Source organism: Oncorhynchus kisutch, linkage group LG27 (assembly GCF_002021735.2).
Source record: "Oncorhynchus kisutch isolate 150728-3 linkage group LG27, Okis_V2, whole genome shotgun sequence".
NCBI classification, from domain to species: Eukaryota; Metazoa; Chordata; class Actinopteri; order Salmoniformes; family Salmonidae; genus Oncorhynchus; species Oncorhynchus kisutch.
The window spans coordinates 4170385-4191411 of NC_034200.2; the positions used below are offsets into that span (position 1 = coordinate 4170385).

General features: G+C 46.2%; 1 protein-coding gene across 2 annotated transcripts in view; it reads right to left on the reverse strand.

Moving 5' to 3' along the window:
- Window positions 1-596: 596 nt before the first annotated feature.
- Window positions 597-21027, reverse strand: part of camsap2b (calmodulin regulated spectrin-associated protein family, member 2b) — a 65611-nt gene continuing 45180 nt past the window's right edge. Inside the window, exons 7-22 of one of the 2 annotated variants that reach the window (XM_031806433.1) lie at window positions 16969-17059; window positions 16726-16813; window positions 16551-16573; window positions 16053-16413; window positions 15286-15922; window positions 14945-15085; window positions 14469-14697; window positions 14032-14212; window positions 13148-13811; window positions 11875-12011; window positions 11457-11665; window positions 9580-9673; window positions 5409-5474; window positions 4206-4330; window positions 3935-4053; window positions 597-3833 (exon numbers count right to left, since the gene is read on the reverse strand). In XM_031806433.1, coding sequence (XP_031662293.1) covers window positions 3531-3833; window positions 3935-4053; window positions 4206-4330; window positions 5409-5474; window positions 9580-9673; window positions 11457-11665; window positions 11875-12011; window positions 13148-13811; window positions 14032-14212; window positions 14469-14697; window positions 14945-15085; window positions 15286-15922; window positions 16053-16413; window positions 16551-16573; window positions 16726-16813; window positions 16969-17059 — 3468 coding nt within the window. In that variant the 3' untranslated portion in view covers window positions 597-3530. The remainder of the gene's footprint in view (window positions 3834-3934; window positions 4054-4205; window positions 4331-5408; window positions 5475-9579; window positions 9674-11456; window positions 11666-11874; window positions 12012-13147; window positions 13812-14031; window positions 14213-14468; window positions 14698-14944; window positions 15086-15285; window positions 15923-16052; window positions 16414-16550; window positions 16574-16725; window positions 16814-16968; window positions 17060-21027) is intronic. The other variant, XM_031806434.1, reaches the window with a different exon arrangement.

A 21027-nucleotide genomic window follows, 5' to 3' on the forward strand; every position in this document is an offset into this window, starting at 1 on the left:
ACTGCTCAGACTAGATGGTGTGTTCCGTTTGCGTGTAGGCTAATCGCAGAATCACAGTGGAAAGTTCAAAACTGATTAAATGCTTGAAGAACATGGCCCCCTGAAAAGGCTTTAAGAGGATTAAGACAGACAGTGATAAGAAGTAAATCTGTTTGGTAGCCTTCCGGTTACTATTCTTGAATGCAAGAGGGGACGATTAGTGCATTACTTCTCAATCATTAGGTGATACCTAGTGGTATTAATAAAGGTGCATTCAAAGGACCAGCATTTTTATGAGGAATTCTGTAACAAAATGACAAACGGTTTATCTTGTTGATATTTTACCACTGGTATGTTCATCCCTGTATGTAAGCCTATGCCTCTTCCATAAGTTGTTGACCTTCATGGCACAGAATCTGCGTTTGTTTCCCCTGTGGCCTCAGGTTGCAGGTTCACCTGTGGCCTCAGGTTGCAGGTTCAAGACCCACTTGTTCTGTAATTAACTGGATATTGTGCTGTAGGAATGTGAACATTAGGCACAACAAAGAATCCAAATCTGAACCAGCCTAAAATGAGATTCAAGTGGATAACCAGGCTTCAAAAACACCAGTCACAAGTGTTGATGAACATCTGCATTTTAATATTGTTCAAAGGAATTTATCAAAAATAACAAATACATGAACATATTGACAAGGTTCAAATAAAACAAATTTAGATGGGGGAAAACACAGAATGGTATCTCACACATATCTGATTATCCACTACAATAGAGTATGCAGTGGAAACAGTTTGCAATCAGTTCTCTCTCCGTTTCCTGCCCGTCACTCATACAAGACATATTGTACCCTCTCATGGTTTTACATTTCCTTTTGCAACAGATACGCTGCTCATATGAAACCTCAAAATGGTAAATGGTTTACAAAAAAATACTTTATACAACAAAATATATGTACAGCGTAAACACTGCTTTGCTCCAAAATAAAATAAACATAAATGTCAATTTCCTTTCATATGTTAGAACAATGTAACATGTTGAAGCATAATGTAACAGATGTTTTGAAAGTCCTGAAGAACTATGTTTTATGTTTTATGTATTTTACTTCATTTATGTAAGTACGCAGTTAAATCAACTACAAATACTGCAATCTACAGTGGGACAGAGTCATGAAATTCTATTCCTTACTCTCTATTGAATATGTACACATACGTATTGTGGACTACTTTAAGTGTAATAGGAATTCAACAGTAAAGATACTATCCACAATAAAGTAAAATGCTTTTGAATATCTGTGAGGTCCAAACATATACAGTACCAGTCAAAGGTTTGGACACACCTCATTCAAGGGTTTTTCTTAATTTGTACTATTTTCTACATTACAGTAGAATAATAGTGAAGACATCAAAACTATGAAATACCATATATTGAATCATGTAGTAATCAAAAAAGTGTTAAACAAAGATTCTTCAAAGTAGCCACTCTTAGCCTCTGACAGCTTTGCACAATCTTGGCATTCACTCAACCAGCTTCATGAGGAATGCTTTTCCAACAGTCTTGAAGGAGTTCCCACATATACTGAGCACTTGTTGGATGCTTTTGCTTCACTCTGCGGTCCAACTCATCCCAAGCCATCTCAATTGAGTTGAGGTCGGGTGATTGTGGAGGCCATGTCATCTGGTGCAGCACTCCATCACTCTCCTTGGTCAAATAGCCCTTACACAGCCAGGAGGTGTGTTGGGTTATTGTCCTCTTGAAAAATAAATGATAGTCCCTCTAAGAGCAAACCAAATGGGATGGCGTATCGCTGCAAAATGCTGTGGTAGCCATGCTGGACACTGAGTGTCATCAGCAAAGTACCACCACACCTCCTCCTCCATGCTTCACGGTGGGAAAGAGTAGGTGTGTCCAAACTTTTGACTGGTATTGTATGCCAACAAGGATTTTTATAAGATATTTTCTCGGAATTGCACAGGCTCATGACACAATTTGTGGAACTTGCTTCTATTCTAAAGCTTGAAATTGTCCTGCCAGTGACATTGAAAAGGGATCACACACTTGCATCTTTTTTAAACAATAGAAGGCCCCATATACAGTATAGTACGTTTATATACGTCCATATTAAATGATAAATGCTAGTTTCACTCATTCATTTTGAATGGAATAACCATTATATACAAACAAAATTAACTTATACAGTATATATTGTCTTAAAGTATGTTACACACCTCTATTGATGAAACTTTAAAAGCCTTTAAAGTCCCAGTGCAGTTAAAAGCATAATTGTCCTGTGTTTGATATATATTTCCACACTATGAGGTTGGAATAATACTGGGAAATAGTGAAAATGATGGTAATGCCCTTTTAGTGTAGGAGCTGTTTGAAAAGACCATCCTGAAATTTCAGCCTGTTTTGGTGGGAGGGGTTTTGGCCTTCTATAGTGACATCACCATGCAGTAAACTAGTTATTAGACCAATAAGAAAGAGTTCCAAACCTCTCTGTCAATAACAGCTCACTCCCAGACTGTCCTAGCAAAATTATTGCTTGAGAAATTGCTCTTTGCTAATAAGCTATTTTTGTTTCTTTTTGACCATTTAAAACAATCACAATATGGTACTTAATTGTTACCCAGAAATTCTTTGATATTGAGATAAAAACATCTGCATTGGACCTTTAAAAAACTTCCAAAGCCTTATCAAAAACATTCAATAAATTAAGAGTCAGTTGCTGACATTCCTGTGAACTAGATTATACTTAATCAATGACTTTACAATCTAGTTCTTATCGGAAGTTATGACAACCTACTTAACTATTGAAAAAATTATGTAAACCCACCTTCTCAGTCTCATCTTTCAGCCACAGAGAAAAGCAAGCCTCACACACAGCCACTCTCAACAAGCTCTCATATACGTATCATCTTGTACTCACCAAAACATCACATTTGGCGCTTAAATATGACCTAATCACTGCGCTTTCACAAAACAAGCATAAGGCCACACATGATGAACATAGGGAACTCAAACTCGATCTATTTCAAAAGGAATGACATTCAGTGCTTCAGTGGTCCGATTCAGTAAGGCTTTCATCAGCCCCTTTTTTTTGGCACACGAGAACATGGGCACCCACGCATGCTGACGAACATACACACACATGTGCACCATTAGAATGACTCTGGGTCCCACACACACGCACACAGTCTTGCATAACAACAACAATGTCCCTTGAGGCTTGTGTTGATGTTTTTTCCCCCTACATTCCAGTTGTGCATAAAGTCAATAGTGTCCCGTTTAGAAGAAAATCCCCTACCGCATATTCATCAAATGAAACTGTACATCAGATATCAGATCCAGATGAATGCAAAGTGTAAGTGTTCATTAAATATCTGAATGGGAAAGAAGATTAGAAAGATGTACTCTTTAGCACTGTCACACCAAACCAGACCCTGTAATATCCCAGGTCACAACACCCGCAAAGCCTCCCCTCAGTCCTCAACTATAACTCAGGACACCTAGCAACAATATCCTGGGTTTGGTATGAAAGGGATTGTTGCTGTGACTACTTGAGACTACCCAGTTTCTTGGGCGTGCCCTGTTTCTTGGTCTGCCACAGGTGAGCGGCGATGGTGATGGCGTCTACACTAGCTGACATTGTCTTGGCAGGGATGTGGCTGAACTGCTTCCTATCTGAGTTATATTTATACAGGCCCTCGATCATCTTGGCTGTGATGCTCTTGGGCCCGATACCCGCCAGCTTGGTGATTTCCTCCGTCTCAGGGCAGTAGGTGTACACCGAGCGGAACTGGCAACCCGTGTCTCGGAACAAAACCAGGAAGTTGTTGGCCCCCGACCTCTCCATTTCCTGAAAGAGATAGTGGAGGAAAAGAAAGGAACAAATGTGAGGTAAAAGAGTGAAGTAAAATTAGAGAGAAAGAAACATATTGTGTACAGCAAATTACCTACATCTATTATCTTATTCTTCTGTCCTTCGTTGACCTTGCCCGCCAGGCAGCAGTGGGCCAGGGCGTTCTGGATGATATGCTTGTTGGACTTAGCACTGGGCTCCTTGTACAGCTTTGGCCCTGAGGGAAGAAGCGAATACCAGCATAAGGAATGCAGTAACAAACAAACAGACACTCACAACAGTCTGTTCTACACATGGCTCTGGTATACTGCAAGAGTTTGGTCCCCTTTTGAAAGCAGAATACCCTGATTGCAGTGGAGCGGTCCGTACCTGTGTACTCTTGGTTGGAGGGAGTGGAGGAGGTTGTGGACTCGTTCTCCCAGTCCTTCTCTCCGTTATGAGACGGGCAGGACGACAGATTGCCCTCCGCAGAGTCTGGCCTAGCAGAGTCTGGCCTAGGGACGTACACACACACATATATACAGTACGAGTGACACATGCGTGGACACACACACAATAACAGATACACATTCACACAAAAAAACAGACATAGACATATACACCACGTATACACAGACAGAGACATACAGAGAAACAGGGTCAGAGATAGACACAGTTCTCCCAGGCAGCCTTCCCTGTTCCCTCATATTACATCATCCCCAGTGATCTCTGTGTCCCTGGATCAGATCAGAGGCATGTGCAGTAGAGCAAAGCTATTGTACAGTCCAATCATTATGGCTGCTAGGATATGGAGAAGAAACACTGCAGTATGCAACAGCAGCTTTAGGCAACTGTACAGTGACAAGACAGAATACAACTGCAGCAGCCACACTCATGTCCCAGGCCCAGGCTCATTCATGTCCTAATTGGGGTTAGGGTTAGTGTGTACCCTAGTTTGAAGTCTCTGCATACAAAACAAAGGGCCTGTGGCTCCATGTGAGCCAGCATGGCTGTGGAAGTTACCGTGCCTGGGACGGGAGAGCGCCCGTCTGCTGCAGCTTGGATGGCTCTGACGCCGGGTCTAATCTAGAGGTAACAACCACAGACAGCAGCTTAACGTAGAGCAGCTAGCATGGAGCAGCCTCGGAGCAGAGAAAGGGCAGAGTCGGTGAGGCAGGAGTGGAGGCAGGAGGCTGGGCATGTATGAAATGAGGCAGAAGCAGCTGCGGTACTGAGCGGAATTTTCTCTGCCTGTTTTAAAGGAGGTAATTGTCCAACACTTAACCGATACAGCATGACAGTGAAATAACACATCTATTAAAAACATATGGATGTGTCCTCTATGTCTCAGGTCATACTCGAAATGAATGTTGGTGTACTGTATGTGGCTTGCTCAAACATGATTCATAAATATATGTCTGCACATGGGATATTTAGATAGATTCTGTTAGGTATGGCTACAGGGAATTGTTCTCAAAGATATTACCTCAAGTAAAAGCAGATTGATTGATCAATCTGGACTGTGATGCACTGAGATGAAAGTCTAGATGAAAGGCTTGGCCCTCGGCTGGTCTAGGGAGGGGAGTTACTAACCTTCCCTTTCGGTCTTTGGGAGAGCATAAAAAGAAAGAGATATGGCCTTTCACAGTGCCTAGTTTACTGCTTCCGGGAGGTCCGTGCAAAACAGAGGGGAAAAACAGAGAGCGAGGAGGGAGAGAAGATCAAGAGAGCGAAAACCGTTTTGGTTGCAATACCTAGACAAGTCACAAGACACATGAATGTCCTCTTGAAGAAGTATTCGTGCTTTTGATGCTCTGTAAAGCCTTTTTTTGTATCGTAGCCAGCCTGTTTGTGCTTTAGTCAACTCTTTTGACGTGGTCATGCTAAAGGAGTTGGCTAAACTGTATGTCCTTTTTTACAGATTTTCTCAATCGCATACAAGTATTTTTTGGAATAATGTTGTCAAGTTCAAAACAAGATACAGACACTCACAACACAGCCTTTCTGTGGCCTTTTGAAAAACAGTAAATGTGTTTTCAGAACATAATTACCTTCTCGAAACATAAATACATTAATCAAAACTATATTATACCGTATAAATTGCAAATACATACAATAGAACACGACTGCCTGCAAACAGATGAACACTACCATACTTATCTCTCGAGTCCAAGCAGAAAAAACAGAACATGTTTTTTAAAAGTCCAAGTAGATCAATTATACACCACTGGGCAAAAACTGGCTGAATAAACATTGGTTCCACGTCATTTCAACAAAAAAATTCAATGTGATGATGTTGACTCAACGTGGAAAATTGATTGGATTTGCAAAAAGTAATCAACCTAAGGGAATTGTTATTCACCCAACCTAAGTCCAATGACATGGTGACATTTGTTGTTGAATTCATGTTAGTTGACAACTCAACCAAATGTAAATCCAAACTAACCCTTCTTTGCAGTCACTATATAATGATGATCAAAATTGGAACGTATATAAAGAAATCCCCCAAAATAAGTGTGAAGGATTGATTCATCAGTATCATCCCAATCCAAATCCATGTATTCAATACATAGGCTGGTTCGCTCATAGTTTTATAGACTTTCCATTGGCGCACAAACACAATCCACAACAGAAATAAGTGAAGGTGAATACAATGGAAGAACAACACTGGTCCTGGGTGACTGAGTTGGTAGGGCAGGGTGCTTGTAGTGCTAGGCTAACAACACTGGTCCTGGGTGACTGAGTTGGTAGAGCAGGGTGCTTGTAGCGCTACGCTAACAACACTGGTCCTGGGTGACTGAGTTGGTAGGGCAGGGTGCTTGTAGTGCTAGGCTAACAACACTGGTCCTGGGTGACTCAGTTGGTAGGGCAGGGTGCTTGTAGTGCTAGGCTAACCACACTGGTCCTGGGTGACTGAGTTGGTAGGGCAGGGTGCGTGTAGTGCTAGGCTAACAACACTGGTCCTGGGTGACTGAGTTGGTAGGGCAGGGTGCTTGTAGTGCTAGGCTAACCACACTGGTCCTGGGTGACTCAGTTGGTAGAGCAGGGTGCTTGTAGCGCTAGGCTATCAAGCGCTAGGCTAACCACACTGGTCCTGGGTGACTCAGTTGGTAGGGCAGGGTGCTTGTAGTGCTAGGCTAACCACACTGGTCCTGGGTGACTGAGTTGGTAGAGCAGGGTGCTTGTAGCGCTAGGCTAACAAGCGCTAGGCTAACAACACTAGTCCTGGGTGACTCAGTTGGTAGAGCAGGGTGCTTGTAGCGCTAGGCTAACAACACTGGTCCTGGGTGACTCAGTTGGTAGAGCAGGGTGCTTGTAGCGCTAGGCTAACAACACTGGTCCTGGGTGACTCAGTTGGTAGAGCAGGGTGCTTGTAGCGCTACGCTAACAACACTGGTCCTGGGTGACTCAGTTGGTAGAGCAGGGTGCTTGTAGCGCTAGGCTAACAACACTGGTCCTGGGTGACTCAGTTGGTAGAGCAGGGTGCTTGTAGCGCTACGCTAACAACACTGGTCCTGGGTGGCTCAGTTGGTAGAGCAGGGTGCTTGTAGTGCTAGGCTAACCACACTGGTCCTGGGTGACTGAGTTGGTAGAGCAGGGTGCTTGTAGCGCTAGGCTATCAAGCGCTAGGCTAACCACACTGGTCCTGGGTGACTCAGTTGGTAGAGCAGGGTGCTTGTAGCGCTAGGCTAACAACACTGGTCCTGGGTGACTCAGTTGGTAGAGCAGGGTGCTTGTAGCGCTAGGCTAACAACACTGGTCCTGGGTGACTCAGTTGGTAGAGCAGGGTGCTTGTAGCGCTACGCTAACAACACTGGTCCTGGGTGACTCAGTTGGTAGAGCAGGGTGCTTGTAGCGCTAGGCTAACAACACTGGTCCTGGGTGACTCAGTTGGTAGAGCAGGGTGCTTGTAGCGCTAGGCTAACAACACTGGTCCTGGGTGGCTCAGTTGGTAGAGCAGGGTGCTTGTAGTGCTAGGCTAACAACACTGGTCCTGGGTGGCTCAGTTGGTAGAGCAGGGTGCTTGTAGCGCTACGCTAACAACACTGGTCCTGGGTGGCTCAGTTGGTAGAGCAGGGTGCTTGTAGCGCTACACTAACAACACTGGTCCTGGGTGGCTCAGTTGGTAGAGCAGGGTGCTTGTAGTGCTAGGCTAACAACACTGGTCCTGGGTGGCTCAGTTGGTAGAGCAGGGTGCTTGTAGCGCTACGCTAACAACACTGGTCCTGGGTGGCTCAGTTGGTAGAGCAGGGTGCTTGTAGTGCTAGGCTAACAACACTGGTCCTGGGTGGCTCAGTTGGTAGAGCAGGGTGCTTGTAGCGCTACGCTAACAACACTGGTCCTGGGTGGCTCAGTTGGTAGAGCAGGGTGCTTGTAGTGCTAGGCTAACAACACTGGTCCTGGGTGGCTCAGTTGGTAGAGCAGGGTGCTTGTAGCGCTACGCTAACAACACTGGTCCTGGGTGGCTCAGTTGATAGAGCAGGGTGCTTGTAGTGCTAGGCTAACAACACTGGTCCTGGGTGGCTCAGTTGGTAGAGCAGGGTGCTTGTAGCGCTACGCTAACAACACTGGTCCTGGGTGGCTCAGTTGGTAGAGCAGGGTGCTTGTAGTGCTAGGCTAACAACACTGGTCCTGGGTGGCTCAGTTGGTAGAGCAGGGTGCTTGTAGCGCTACGCTAACAACACTGGTCCTGGGTGGCTCAGTTGATAGAGCAGGGTGCTTGTAGTGCTAGGCTAACAACACTGGTCCTGGGTGGCTCAGTTGGTAGAGCAGGGTGCTTGTAGTGCTAGGCTAACAACACTGGTCCTGGGTGACTCATATAAAATTAAAAACAGAAAAACCTTATTTACATAAGAATTCAGACCCTTTGCTATGAGACTCGAAATTGAGCTCAGGTGCATGTTGTTCCCATTGATCATCCTTGAGATGTTTCTACAACTTGATTGGAGTCCACCTGCGGTAAATTCAATTGATTGGACATGTTTTGGAAAGGCACACACCTGTCTAAATAAAAGGTCCCACAGTTGACAGTGCATGTCAGAGCAAAAAAACAAGCAATGAAGTCGAAAGGATTGTCCTGTAAAGCTCAGAGACAGGATTGTGTCGAGGCACAGCTCTGGGGAAGGGTACCAAAAAATCTCTGCAGCATTGAAGGTCCCCAAGAACACAGTGGCCTCCACAGCCAAGACAATGCAGGAGTGGCTTCGGGACAAGCCCAGCCAGAGCCTGGTCTTGAACCCAATCAAACATCTCTGGAGAGTCCTGAAAATAGCTGTGCAGCGACGCTCCCCATCCAACCTGACAGAGCTTGAGAGGATCTGCAGAGAATGAGAGAAACTCCCCAAATACAGGTGTGCCAAGCTTGTTGTGTCATACAGGCTGTAACATAACAAAATGTGGAAAGAGTCAAGGGTCTGAATTCTTTCTGAATGCACTGTATGCCTCCATCCACACCAAAGCAAAGCTCTTATATGAAGGTCACAATGTTGGAGATGTTGAGTAACCCAACTACATTCACTTCATGTCCGAAACATTTACATGTATGACACTGATGGGGTAATTTAAAATGTTAAACAATGTGTTAATGTTCTGTGAACGGTCTAAGATATGCAAGTCAGGTACAAAGGCACATTTTGTATCAGAAGTTCTTGAAATGTATTTAAGCATTTCATCATTGCTGTTCTGCGATACGTTTCAACACAGATCCAAAAATTGCTTGTACACGATTGAGAAAAGTTGTAATCGAGGCAATTTCTGGCCTCACCTGCGGATCCTCTTATCTCCGGCGTTGCTGTCGTTGTCAAGGTTGAGGGAGGCCAGGGACATGCTGGAGACTGAGAACCCACGCGGTCGAGTACCTGGAGGTAAATACAGAAGACATGTTTGAGTGTGTGTGTGTGTGAATATATGTGTGTGTACTAAATACACATAAACAGCAAAAAAAAGAAATGTCCCTTTTTCAGGACCCTGTCATTCAAAAAATCCCCAAAACTTCACAGATCTTCATTGTAAAGGGTTTAAACACTGTTTCCCATGCTTGGTTCAATGAACCATAAACAATTAATGAACATGCACCTGTGGAACGACCGTTACGACACTAACAGCTTACAGACGGTAGGCAATTAAGGTCACAGTTATGAAAACTTAGAACACTAAAGAGGCCTTTCTACTGACTCTGGAAAAACACCAAAAGAAAGATGCCTAGGGTCCCTGCTCATCTGTGTGAACGTGCATTAGGCATGCTGCAAGGAAGCATGAGGACTGCAGATGTGAACAGGGCAATAAATTGCAATGTCTGTAATGTGAGACACCTAAGACAGCACTACAGGGAGACAGGACGGACAGCTGATCGTCCTTGCAGTGGCAGACCACGTGTAAATGACACTTGCACAGTATCGGTACATCCGAACATCACACTTGCGGGACAGGTACAGGATGGCAACAACAGCCCGAGTTACTCCAGGAACGCACAATCCCTCTATCAGTGCTCAGACTGTCCGCAATAGGCTGAGAGAGGCTGAACTGAGGGCTTGTAGACCTGTTCTAAGGAAGGTCCTCACCAGACATCACTGGCAACAACGTCGTCTTTGGGCACAAACCCACCTTTGCTGGACCAGACAGGACTGGCAAAAAGTGCTCTTCACTGACGAGTCATGGTTTTGTCTCACCAGGGGTGAAGGTCGTGTAGATTTGCGCTTATCGTCGAAGGAATGAGTGTTTCACCGAGGCCTGTACTCTGGAGCGGGATCGATTTGGAGGTGGAGTGTCCGTCATGGTCTGGGGCGGTGTGTCACAGCATCATCGGACTGATGATGTCATTGCAGGCAATCTCAATGCTGTCCGTTACAGGGAAGACCTCCCTCATGTGGTACCCTTCCTGCAGGTTCATCTTGACATGACCTTCCAGCATGACAATGCCACCAGCCATACTGCTCGTTCTGTGCGTGATTTCCTGCAAGGCAGGAATGTCAGTGTTCTGCCATGGCCAGCGAAGAGCCCGGATCTCAATCCCATTGACCACGTCTGGGACCTGTTGGATCGGAGGGTGAAGGCTAGGGCCATTCCCCCCAGAAATGTCCGGGAACTTGCAGGTGCCTTGGTGGAAGAGTGGGGTAACATCTCACAGCAAGAACGGGCAAATCAGGCGCAGTCCATGAGGAGGAGATGTACTGCAGTACTTAATGCAGCTGGTGGCCACACCAGATACTGACTGCTACTTTTGATTTTGACCCCCCCCCCTTTGTTCAGGGACACACTATTATATTTCTGTTAGTCACATGTCTGTGGAACTTGTTCAGTTTATGTCTCAGTTGTTGAATCTTGTTATGTTCATACAAATATGTACACATGTTAAGTTTGCAGAGAATAAACGCAGTTGACAGTGAGAGGATGTTTGTCACAGGAGTTTTGTGGCACCTTAATTGGGGAGGACTGGCTCGTGATAATGTCTGGAGCGGAATAGTAGAATGGTATCAACAACATCAGACTCATGGTTTCCATGGTTTCCAGGAGTTTGATGCCGTTCCATTCGCTCCGTTCCAGCCATTATTATGAGCCGTCCTCCCCTCAGCAGCCTCTACTGATATATGTGTAACATGAGCATGTGTAGTGTGTGTGTGTGTCTAAGAGTGTGTGTGTTACCCGTGGCTCTGGCGGGTGGCTTGGGTGACTCCATGACGTCCCTGTGCATGGATTTGGGGCGGGGCTTCTTTTTGAGACTTCCATGGCGGGGCCTGACATCCATATCCTCCACCTGCTTCAAATGCTTCCTCCTCATGTACTCGTTCTTTATGTAATCTTTCCTCTGCTTGTCGTCCTCTCGCTTCTGCTGCTCCTCCTCCGCTTTCAGCCTAGGGAAGAGGGACAGAAGAGACGAGAAGCTTCAATACTTATTACCCAATCAAAGAGAAGTTACTAAGAGGCACATTTTCACTTAGTCACCCATTGACAATAATGCATGACTAAATTTGAAGTGGGAGTAAGGAGTCGCCCCTGCCGGTAGTGTTCAGACCAAGCATAACAGTGGAAAAGGTACAGGTCCCTTGAGGTCCAGACTGACCGTGCTTCCTCCTTCCTCTGCTCCTGCTCCAGCTCCTGCTGCTGTTTCTTCTCCTGTGTCTCCTTCTCTCTCCTCACCCTCTTCTCCAGCAGAGCAGCCCTCTTCACCGCCATGTCCTCCTCTCCCTTCCCATCGTCCTGGAGGTGTGTGGGGTGGAGACGGAGTCAGATATATATAAATAGGTTGGCAGACTGTGTTTTTGACGTTTAGAATTTGAATGGCTGCCACGTTAGATTGGAAATTGTAATCTTGTTGTCATGGAACGTTTGGTGCCAACATGAAGGCTAGTTTGCGGGACAAAATGACATCAGACAGCCCTGTCACATCCTCTCACTTCAAAGATCAACACTCATCCTCAGCTCTGATTGGTCAAATTTATGTCAGAGGGAATTCATGGCGGATGAGTATACCAAACATTAAGAACACCTGCTCTTTCCATGACCTAGACTGACCAGGTGAATCGAGGTGAAAGCTATGATCCCTTATTGATGTCATGTGTTAAATCCACTTCAATCAGCGTAGATGAAGGGGAGGAGACAAAGTAAAGAAGGATTTTTAACCCTTGAGACAATTAAGACATGGATTGTGTATGTGTGTCATTCAGAGGGTGAATAGGCAAGACAAAAGATTGAAGTGTCTTTGAACGGGGTTTGGTAGTAGGTGTCAGGTGCACCAGTTCGTGTTAAGAACTTATACGCTGCAGGGTTTTACACGCTCAACAGTTTCCCATGTGTATGAAGAATGGTCCACCACCCAAAGGACATCTAGCCAACTTGGCACAACTGTGCATTGGAGTCAACATGGGCCAGCATCCACGTGGGATGCTTCCGACACCTCGTGCAACACAATATTAGGAAGGTGTTCCTAATGTTAGGTATACTCAGTGTATATGACCCATTTGAATGTTGTACAGTGTTGGCTTCATGTCCAGATATTTTTGGACTGGGATAATAACATGTGTGTCTGTTGATGCTGATAGTATGTTCCAGTATAGTGGCATACAGTAGCTCTGTTGGCTCCATTCTCCTATCATGGCTCGTTAGTCTACTGTTCTAGCATTAGTATGTGAGCTGTTTCACCCTTTATCCTAGATACTGTACACACAATTACTGTCCCAGACCCATTTGAAGTCATAGTTTTATGAGTCTTCGCATAGTTCATGTGTTGCTCTTACAGTACCTATGGATCAATGAACCATTCTCATGACATGCTACATACAGTACTTGTACCGTCCTCTCACAATTCTGAAATGTACAGTGTAGCCCATTGTTACCTTGAAGAAGAACCCACAGCACATTTTCTGGTCCTCTCCGTACAGCTCTCCTCTTTTCTCCCCCTCTCCACTTGCCTCTAGACCCTGTCCATCCAAAGGCTTCAGCAACGACAGTGGCACCTCCATCAGGTCTCTCACTGGCTGAGACAGCACCTCTGCCAACTTCTCCGTTTTCCCTCCATCTCTCCTCTCCTTCGGTCTCTCTTTGGCTGGCTCTGTAGTGGGCGAGGAGGGACGAGCGTCGGCACTCCTTATCCCCGCCACCTCTGTCTCAGGTGGTTTGGTTTGGTTTTGAGGCTCCTCTGTTCCCCCTGGGGCCCCTCTCTCCTTGCCCTCCGTGGCCCCAGGTCCTTCATCGTGTCCCAGGTAGGCAAAGGAGGTGACCTGGGTCTGGCTGGGTGAGAAGCGTCTCAGCCTGGGCAGACTGTCCACGGACGTGGGGGTGTTGAGCATCCGTCTAAAGGGGGTTACCTTGAGCTCGGTGGGCCTTGGGGTGCGTGGGGTGTGAGGGGTGCTGGCATGGAAGGAGGCCGGTCGGCGCTTGAGGCCGCCGGGGGAACGGTGGGCGGCGCGGGGGGAACCACCCGCCGAGGACAAGATTGGGGACAAGGACCCCACGGACCCCCGGCCGGTGACACTGTTGCTGCGGAGCTCCCGGAGCTGCCTGTCGAGAGAGTTTAAATGTACAATGATAACTAACTAAGCAATAATAGTGTTGTGACAACTGCTTTTCTCACGATAAATTAGGGATAATAGTACGGTGATAAATGGTTTTAGGTGAAATATATGAACTTCATCCGATATTATACTTTTATATTTTTAGTCTGCATTATCAATTATCATGCCAGTCTTGGGTAATATTTATGTGATATTGATGACCATACCTGTGTGGCGAGGGTGCTGGAGGAGGTATGACCCAGGCCTGTTGCTGTTCCCTCATGGCCATGATCCTGTCCTGCTGCTGGGCCAGCCGCTGCATCTCCGTCTGCAGGAACCCCAGGGACGTGTTCAGCCTCTCGATGGAGCGAGTGTACTCGCCCAGGTCCACCTCTCCAACCCCGACACCTGGAGCGTGACACAGGAGACCTCTCGTCCATAAGGTGGCTATTACACATGCAGAAAACACTACACATAAAACAGTACACGTGCCCCCTAGCCTGGCCCTCTGTCATTTTGTGCTGTCTTGCTAATTGGTAATTGTCAAGCCAACGTTGGCAACGCAGCACAAACAGAGCTGGGACCAGGCTATTTGCTCCAAAAAGTAGGGAAGCAAAAGTAGAAAACAAAGGTTGGTTTCATCAGAAGCTACAGTGGTGACTACCTGCACCCTCCTCGCAGGGGGACTTGGGTGCTGCTCCGTCGGGCTTGCACCTCTCCGCCTGGCCCAGGCTTTCCGAAGGAGTGAAGAAGCGATCTGGGGAGGGCTTGTCCAGGTCGTGGCCCCCAGGGAGGGGGCTGGTGGGGGAGGGGGTCACCCCTTTCCTTCGCACCACGTTGAGGAAGGCTGTCCGGCCCATCTTCTGACGATGCTTAGTGAACGCTGCCTCAACCTGAAACAGAGGAAAAATCTCTTATTATTTCAGCAATTTTTAGGGGGAAACCATTGAACATACCAAATTATCCAACAAGATGATGTTTTGTTCTATTTCTTTTGTCTTGGATTATACATTGATATGGCACCCAATTCCCTACATAGTGCACTACTTCTGACTAGAGCCCTATGGAAATAGGGAATAGGATGCCGTTTGAGACGCTGCCAAAGACGAGAAGCTCTCTGAAGCGTTATTAAGCCTATACCTTCTTCTTCTGAGCCTCGATGGCTCTGCGTTTCTCCTCCAGCTTCATCTTCAGGTGCACCATATCTGACGGCAGCAGGTGGGTGTGGTCTCTGGGAGAGGGCGTGGCCGGGGTCTGGGTTGGGTGGGTGGGGCTGGAGATCTGAGAAGGAGAGAGGGAGAGAGAGGGTGGGAAGAAGAGGGCGAGAGGGGTAAGAGAATAAGCAAAAGAGAAATGCGGAGTAGGACCAAAAAGAGTTGAAAGAGCGACAGAGAAATAGATCAATGGAGAGAGAGGAGAGCGAGAGGAGAGGCGTCCAAGAGACATTAACATGGAGAGAGAGAGAGAGTTTCTCTACTGACCTCGAGCGTGGCAGTTCGTGTGGGGGGGGTGTTGGGAACGTAGAGTTCAGCGCTCTCGGGGGTGGTCCCTCCACTGCTCCGCCCCTCCAGCTTACGGAACTTCTGCTCGGCGAAGCTGGTCATGCGAACCAGTCCGCCGCCAGAACCACCCGAGGACGAGGCAGGGCTGGGAGCATGAGACATAGGGGCTGGGGACACCGAGCTGGGGTATGGGCTGCTCCTCACCCCCCTCTCTCCATCCCCCTCTGGTAAGGGACAGGATCGGGTCATAGCCTCATAGTCAGGGTCCATATCAGAGTAGTCCCTGAGGGAAGAATTGTCCTCGTCCAAACTCTCCTGGATGTCCTCCGACCTCACGTGGATCCCTGTGTCCACTTCCTCCGTAGAGGCTGAGTAGGGGTCGGCCTCGTCTGCCCGGGCCTTAGCCGATCCTGGGTAGTCATCAGGGTCGTCCCCTGGGTCTGATGGTTCAGCTCCATCGTGGAGGAAGAAGCCGTTGGCCCCGGGCCCCAGACTGCCGTGGGGCCTCTCTGTGTGGTGGATAATCTTCAGAGCCTCCTCGATGCTAGGGGGGCTCGATGGGCTGACGGGGCCGCGGCCGTCATTGCCGTTCTCTTTGAGAACACCATTGGAATATCTAGATTGACAGACATTTATTAAACACTTTTATCAAGAGAAACTAACAGTTAGTAACATATTTATATTCAGCAGATGTATCCCTTGTACACACAACTCGGGTGTCCTACCGTCAGAGCCATCATAAGTACCTGTTCCGGTTCTTGTGTGGCTGAGTCTGCCCGCGCCCCATTGCTTTGTGGGGGTTTGGTGAGTCCGTGTTGTAGTCCTCCTCAGTTATGTGCCCTGCGGTGCTGCTAGGACCGTTGACGCTGACCGGCTGAAAGGAGAGGTGGCGCCTCATGTCCCCCTGGGGTGCGTGGTGAACTTTGAACACCCCCAGGCCCTCGGTGCTGGCAGAGCGGGTCATGCCCCGGAGTGAGGGACCCCAACAGGGAGGGACGTTAGGATCCCCGTCCAAAGGAATCTCAAAGGAGATGCCCCTAGACCGTCTTTCCTTAGGCCACGTCCCCACACAGCCGTCTACATAGGACATGGTCCTCTTTATCACACCTGCCCGAAACAGGGGAGAAAAAAGGTTTGTTCCACACGCACAGAGACTAAATCAAAGAGAACCAATAGTAGTTCAGAGTCTTCTGACAGATACGTGTTTGTGATTCTGAGGAAAGGGGTAGTTCCTGTGTTCTTACCTGAAGCAGAGTCTGGTTGAAGCCTGAGACAGAGAGAGAATTACGATAAAGCTCAAAATCACGCCTCCTGTAACTGCCAAGTTGAACTACGCTCGACCCTTCCCAAGCTTGCTCAATAAGGGAACATTAAATAACTCCAGGTTAGTAAATTTGTCCACTCAATATTAAATCATACCTTTTGTGTTCTGGGCTGTCCCCAAAGTCCTGTTTGGCTGGGCTACAGATAGGAGCCATAGCCCTTGCTGACGGGGCTAGATCCCAGGCTGACAAACAAACACCAATCAGTCAGGCTACTCAAGTCAATAAAGGTAGTTGACATGGTCTGAATTCTGGTGAAAACTGAAATATACTATGTCAATGCAGTTGATTATCTTCATTATCCCCATCATCATCTTCAAAGTCACCCTTTTTGGCTTACCTTGTGGGTCAAAGACTCTGGGCTGTACAAACGAAGGCTTGACCACTTCAAACCACCAGAACAGCTCTGCCATAAACACCAGGTAGTTATTCTGCAACAGGGCAAAACACACACGAGTTAGAGAAGGGCAAAGAAAATGTAATACAACCAAATACCAACATGTGTCCACAAGGTGCCTCTGTTAAGACACATAGGAGGCCAAATACAGGGTTCATAAAGTGTTCATACCCCTGGACTTTTTCCACACGTTGCTGTACTATAGCCTGAATTTGAAATGGATTAAATGTAGATGTTGTGTCACTGGCCTACACACAATAGCCCATCACGTCAAAGTGGAATTATGATTATCGGAAATGTTTGCAAATGAATGAGAAATGAAAATCTGAAATGTCTTGAGTCAATAAGTATTCAACCCCTTTGTTATGGTGGGCCTATTATATAAGTTAATGAGCACAGATTTGCTTAACAAGTCACGTAATAAGTTGCATGGACTCACTCTGTAGTGCAATAATAGTGTTTAACATGATTTTTGAATGACTACCTCATCTCTGTATCCTACACATACATATTATCTCAGTCGAGCAGTGCATTTCAAACACAGATTCAACCACAAAGACCAGGGAGGTTTTCCAATGCCTCGCAAAGAAGGGCACCTATTGGTAGATGGAGAAAACATAGACTATTCCTTTGAGCATGGTGAAGTTATTAATGTGTCAATACACCCAGTCACTACAAAGATGCAGCAGTTAAGAACAAGTTCTTACAGGCATCCTTCCTAACTCAGAGGACGGAAACTGCTCAGTGATTTCATTATGAGGCCAATGGTGATTTTAAAATAGTTACAGCGTTTAGTTATAGAGTTGAATGGCTGTGATAGGGTAAGCTGAGAATGGATCAACAACATTGTAGTTACTCCACAATACCAATCTATTTGGCAGAGTGAAAAGAAGGAAGCCTGTACAGAATAAAACATTCCAAAACATACATCCTGTTTGCAACAAGGCACTAAAGTAATACTGCAAAAAATGTGGAAAAACAATTAACTTTTTGTCCTGAATACAAAGTATAACACTATATATTCAGGACAAAGAGTGTATTGTTTTTCAATTTTTGGGGGGCAAATCCAATTGGGCAAATCCAGTACAACACATTACTGAGGACCACTCTTCATATTTTTCAGGATAAAAATGAAATGGAAGGGGGCAAAGCACAGACAAAATCCTAGAACCTTGTTCGGTCTGCTTTCCACCAGACTGGGAGACAAATTCACCTTTCAGCAGGACTATAACCGAAAACACAAGGCCAAATATACACTGGAGTTGCTGACCAAGATAACATTGAATGTCCCCGAGTGGTCTAGTCACAGTTTTGACTTAAATCGTCTTGAAAATCTATGGCAAGTCTTCAAAATGGCTGTCTAGCAAAGATCAACAACCAACTTGACAAAGCTTGAGGAATTTAAAAAAGGTGATTCCAAAGGTGATTCTAACATCTATTGACTCAGGGGTGTGAATACTTATGTAAATTAGATATTTCTGTATTTCATTTTCAATACATTTGCTAAAATTTCTAAAAACATGTTTTCACTTTGTCATTATGGGGTGCTGTGTGTAGATGGGTGAGAGACTTTTTGTTGTTGATTTCATCCATTTTGAATGCAGGCTGTAACACAACAAAATGTGAAATAAGTCAAGGGGTATGAGTACCTACTGAAGATGCTGTGACTGAGGCCAGGGATAGCAGGTCAAGCTGCCTCTGAGCTGCCTTTGTTGCTAGGTAACTGATTGTGTGTGTGTGTGTGTGTGTGTGTGTGTGTGTGTGTGTGTGTGTGTGTGTGTGTGTGTGTGTGTGTGTGTGTGTGTGTGTGTGTACGCGCATTATTGGCAGCCTCATATAGCTATGTTACCTCACCTTCTAGTATGTAGTGGAAGAACTGACTAAATACCATCTGGTATAGTTTAGTGTGCAATACACACCCCATAGAGTGTAACCCAAATAAGATGTTATGCATTTTATGATTTAATGGTAAAAACAGACTCTGGAGACCTCCATAGAAGAGTCATTCATTTGTTGAGAGCCTTTTAAACCACATATTTTGACTGGGCTTCTCTCTCTCTACGGAAAAGAGCCTCTCCATTGACCACAAAACTAAGACTGGACATTAGATTACCAACATGGTTGCTTGGATATTCTCTTTGTATTGTTATAGTTCTTGGACATCAAGTCGAGTTTTGAGTCTAGAACACACTCCTCCACAAATAACGGGTGTGAACAGTGTCCCTTTTCACACACGCCCACACACACACACTGTGGCTGGTTGGTTAGGGGTTCTGGAGGTTTGGCCAGTTGGGAGTTGGCTCTATGCCAGCTTTTGGCTGCTCTTCAGGAGCCGTTCTCTCACTCTCTGTCCCTGCCTGAGACACTCACTTGTAGCACTGTTTCACACAAGCAACAAGCAGTCTATGGAAAAGACAGTGTGCCAACGGTCAGGGGGAGGACCAGAATCCTAATTGGTTCTGACTAATGTTCCTATACCAGTGGAGGCTGCTGGTATAGGAACTTAATAATGGTTATCAACCACATGGAAACCACGCGTTTGATACCAGTCCAGCCATTATTATGAGCTGTCCTCCCCTCAGCAGCCTCCACTGTCCTATACTGCATGCTATGCATTCTGGGAGTCTATAGCCAGATCACATGGTTTTCTATCTGTTTTGTCCTGACTCACATTGAAAACATCTCAGTTAAGTGATCCATTCTGTATGTATGATTAGTAAATCAGAACCTCATTCAGTATTCTTTGTAGCACATAAAGAATCAACAGTTCTTTACTGACAGTTCTGTCTTCCTTTGATAGAAAATGTAAAAACCTCAGAACAAGAGAGGCAGGGAGAGGCAGGCACAGAGAAAGTAGCATGACACTTCTCTCTAAGCAGCCTCTGTTTGTCTGAGGGGGAGACTTTGGCCCACTTTGGCCCTTCTGTTCTGGAATAACCCCATACAAGCGCACGCACGCACGCACGCACGCACGCACACACACACACACACACACACACACACACACACACACACACACACACACACACACACACACACACACACACACACACACACACACACACACACACACACACACACACACACACACACACACACACACACACACACACACACACTGACTCATACTCTCATTTGACTTGGCAGAACAGTCAGTGTGACAAAATTGACCCCTCCTACACAAACACGCACACCCAAATCTCCTCTACCCACATAGAGTACAGTACACTAATACAGTGGTTCACAACCTTTTTTGAACCGTGGCACACCTTGATGGGATATAAAATGAAGCACATTGGCAATTTCCCTATTCATTTATTTAGTGGCAATGGCCGCCATCTCATTTGATCCATACTGAAAACCATCTATTTTCTATTAGATTAAATAGGGTTCACTTGAAATATTTTCAATTTTACCAGAGGCTGTGGTATAGCTAAGCCCAGAGCCATACAGTACCAGAGGCTGTGGTATAGCTAAGCCCAGAGTCATACAGTACCAGAGGCTGTGGTATAGCTAAGCCCAGAGCCATACAGTACCAGAGGCTGTGGTATAGCTAAGCCCAGAGCCATACAGTACCAGAGGCTGTGGTATAGCTAAGCCCAGAGCCATACAGTACCAGATGCTGTGGTATAGCTAAGCCCAGAGCCATACAGTACCAGAGGCTGTGGTATAGCTAAGCCCAGAGCCATACAGTACCAGAGGCTGTGGTATAGCTAAGCCCAGAGCCATACAGTACCAGAGGCTGTGGTATAGCTAAGCCCAGAGCCATACAGTACCAGATGCTGTGGTATAGCTACGCCCAGAGCCATACAGTACCAGAGGCTGTGGTATAGCTAAGCCCAGAGCCATACAGTACCAGATGCTGTGGTATAGCTAAGCCCAGAGCCATACAGTACCAGAGGCTGTGGTATAGCTAAGCCCAGAGCCATACAGTACCAGATGCTGTGGTATAGCTACGCCCAGAGCCATACAGTACCAGAGGCTGTGGTATAGCTAAGCCCA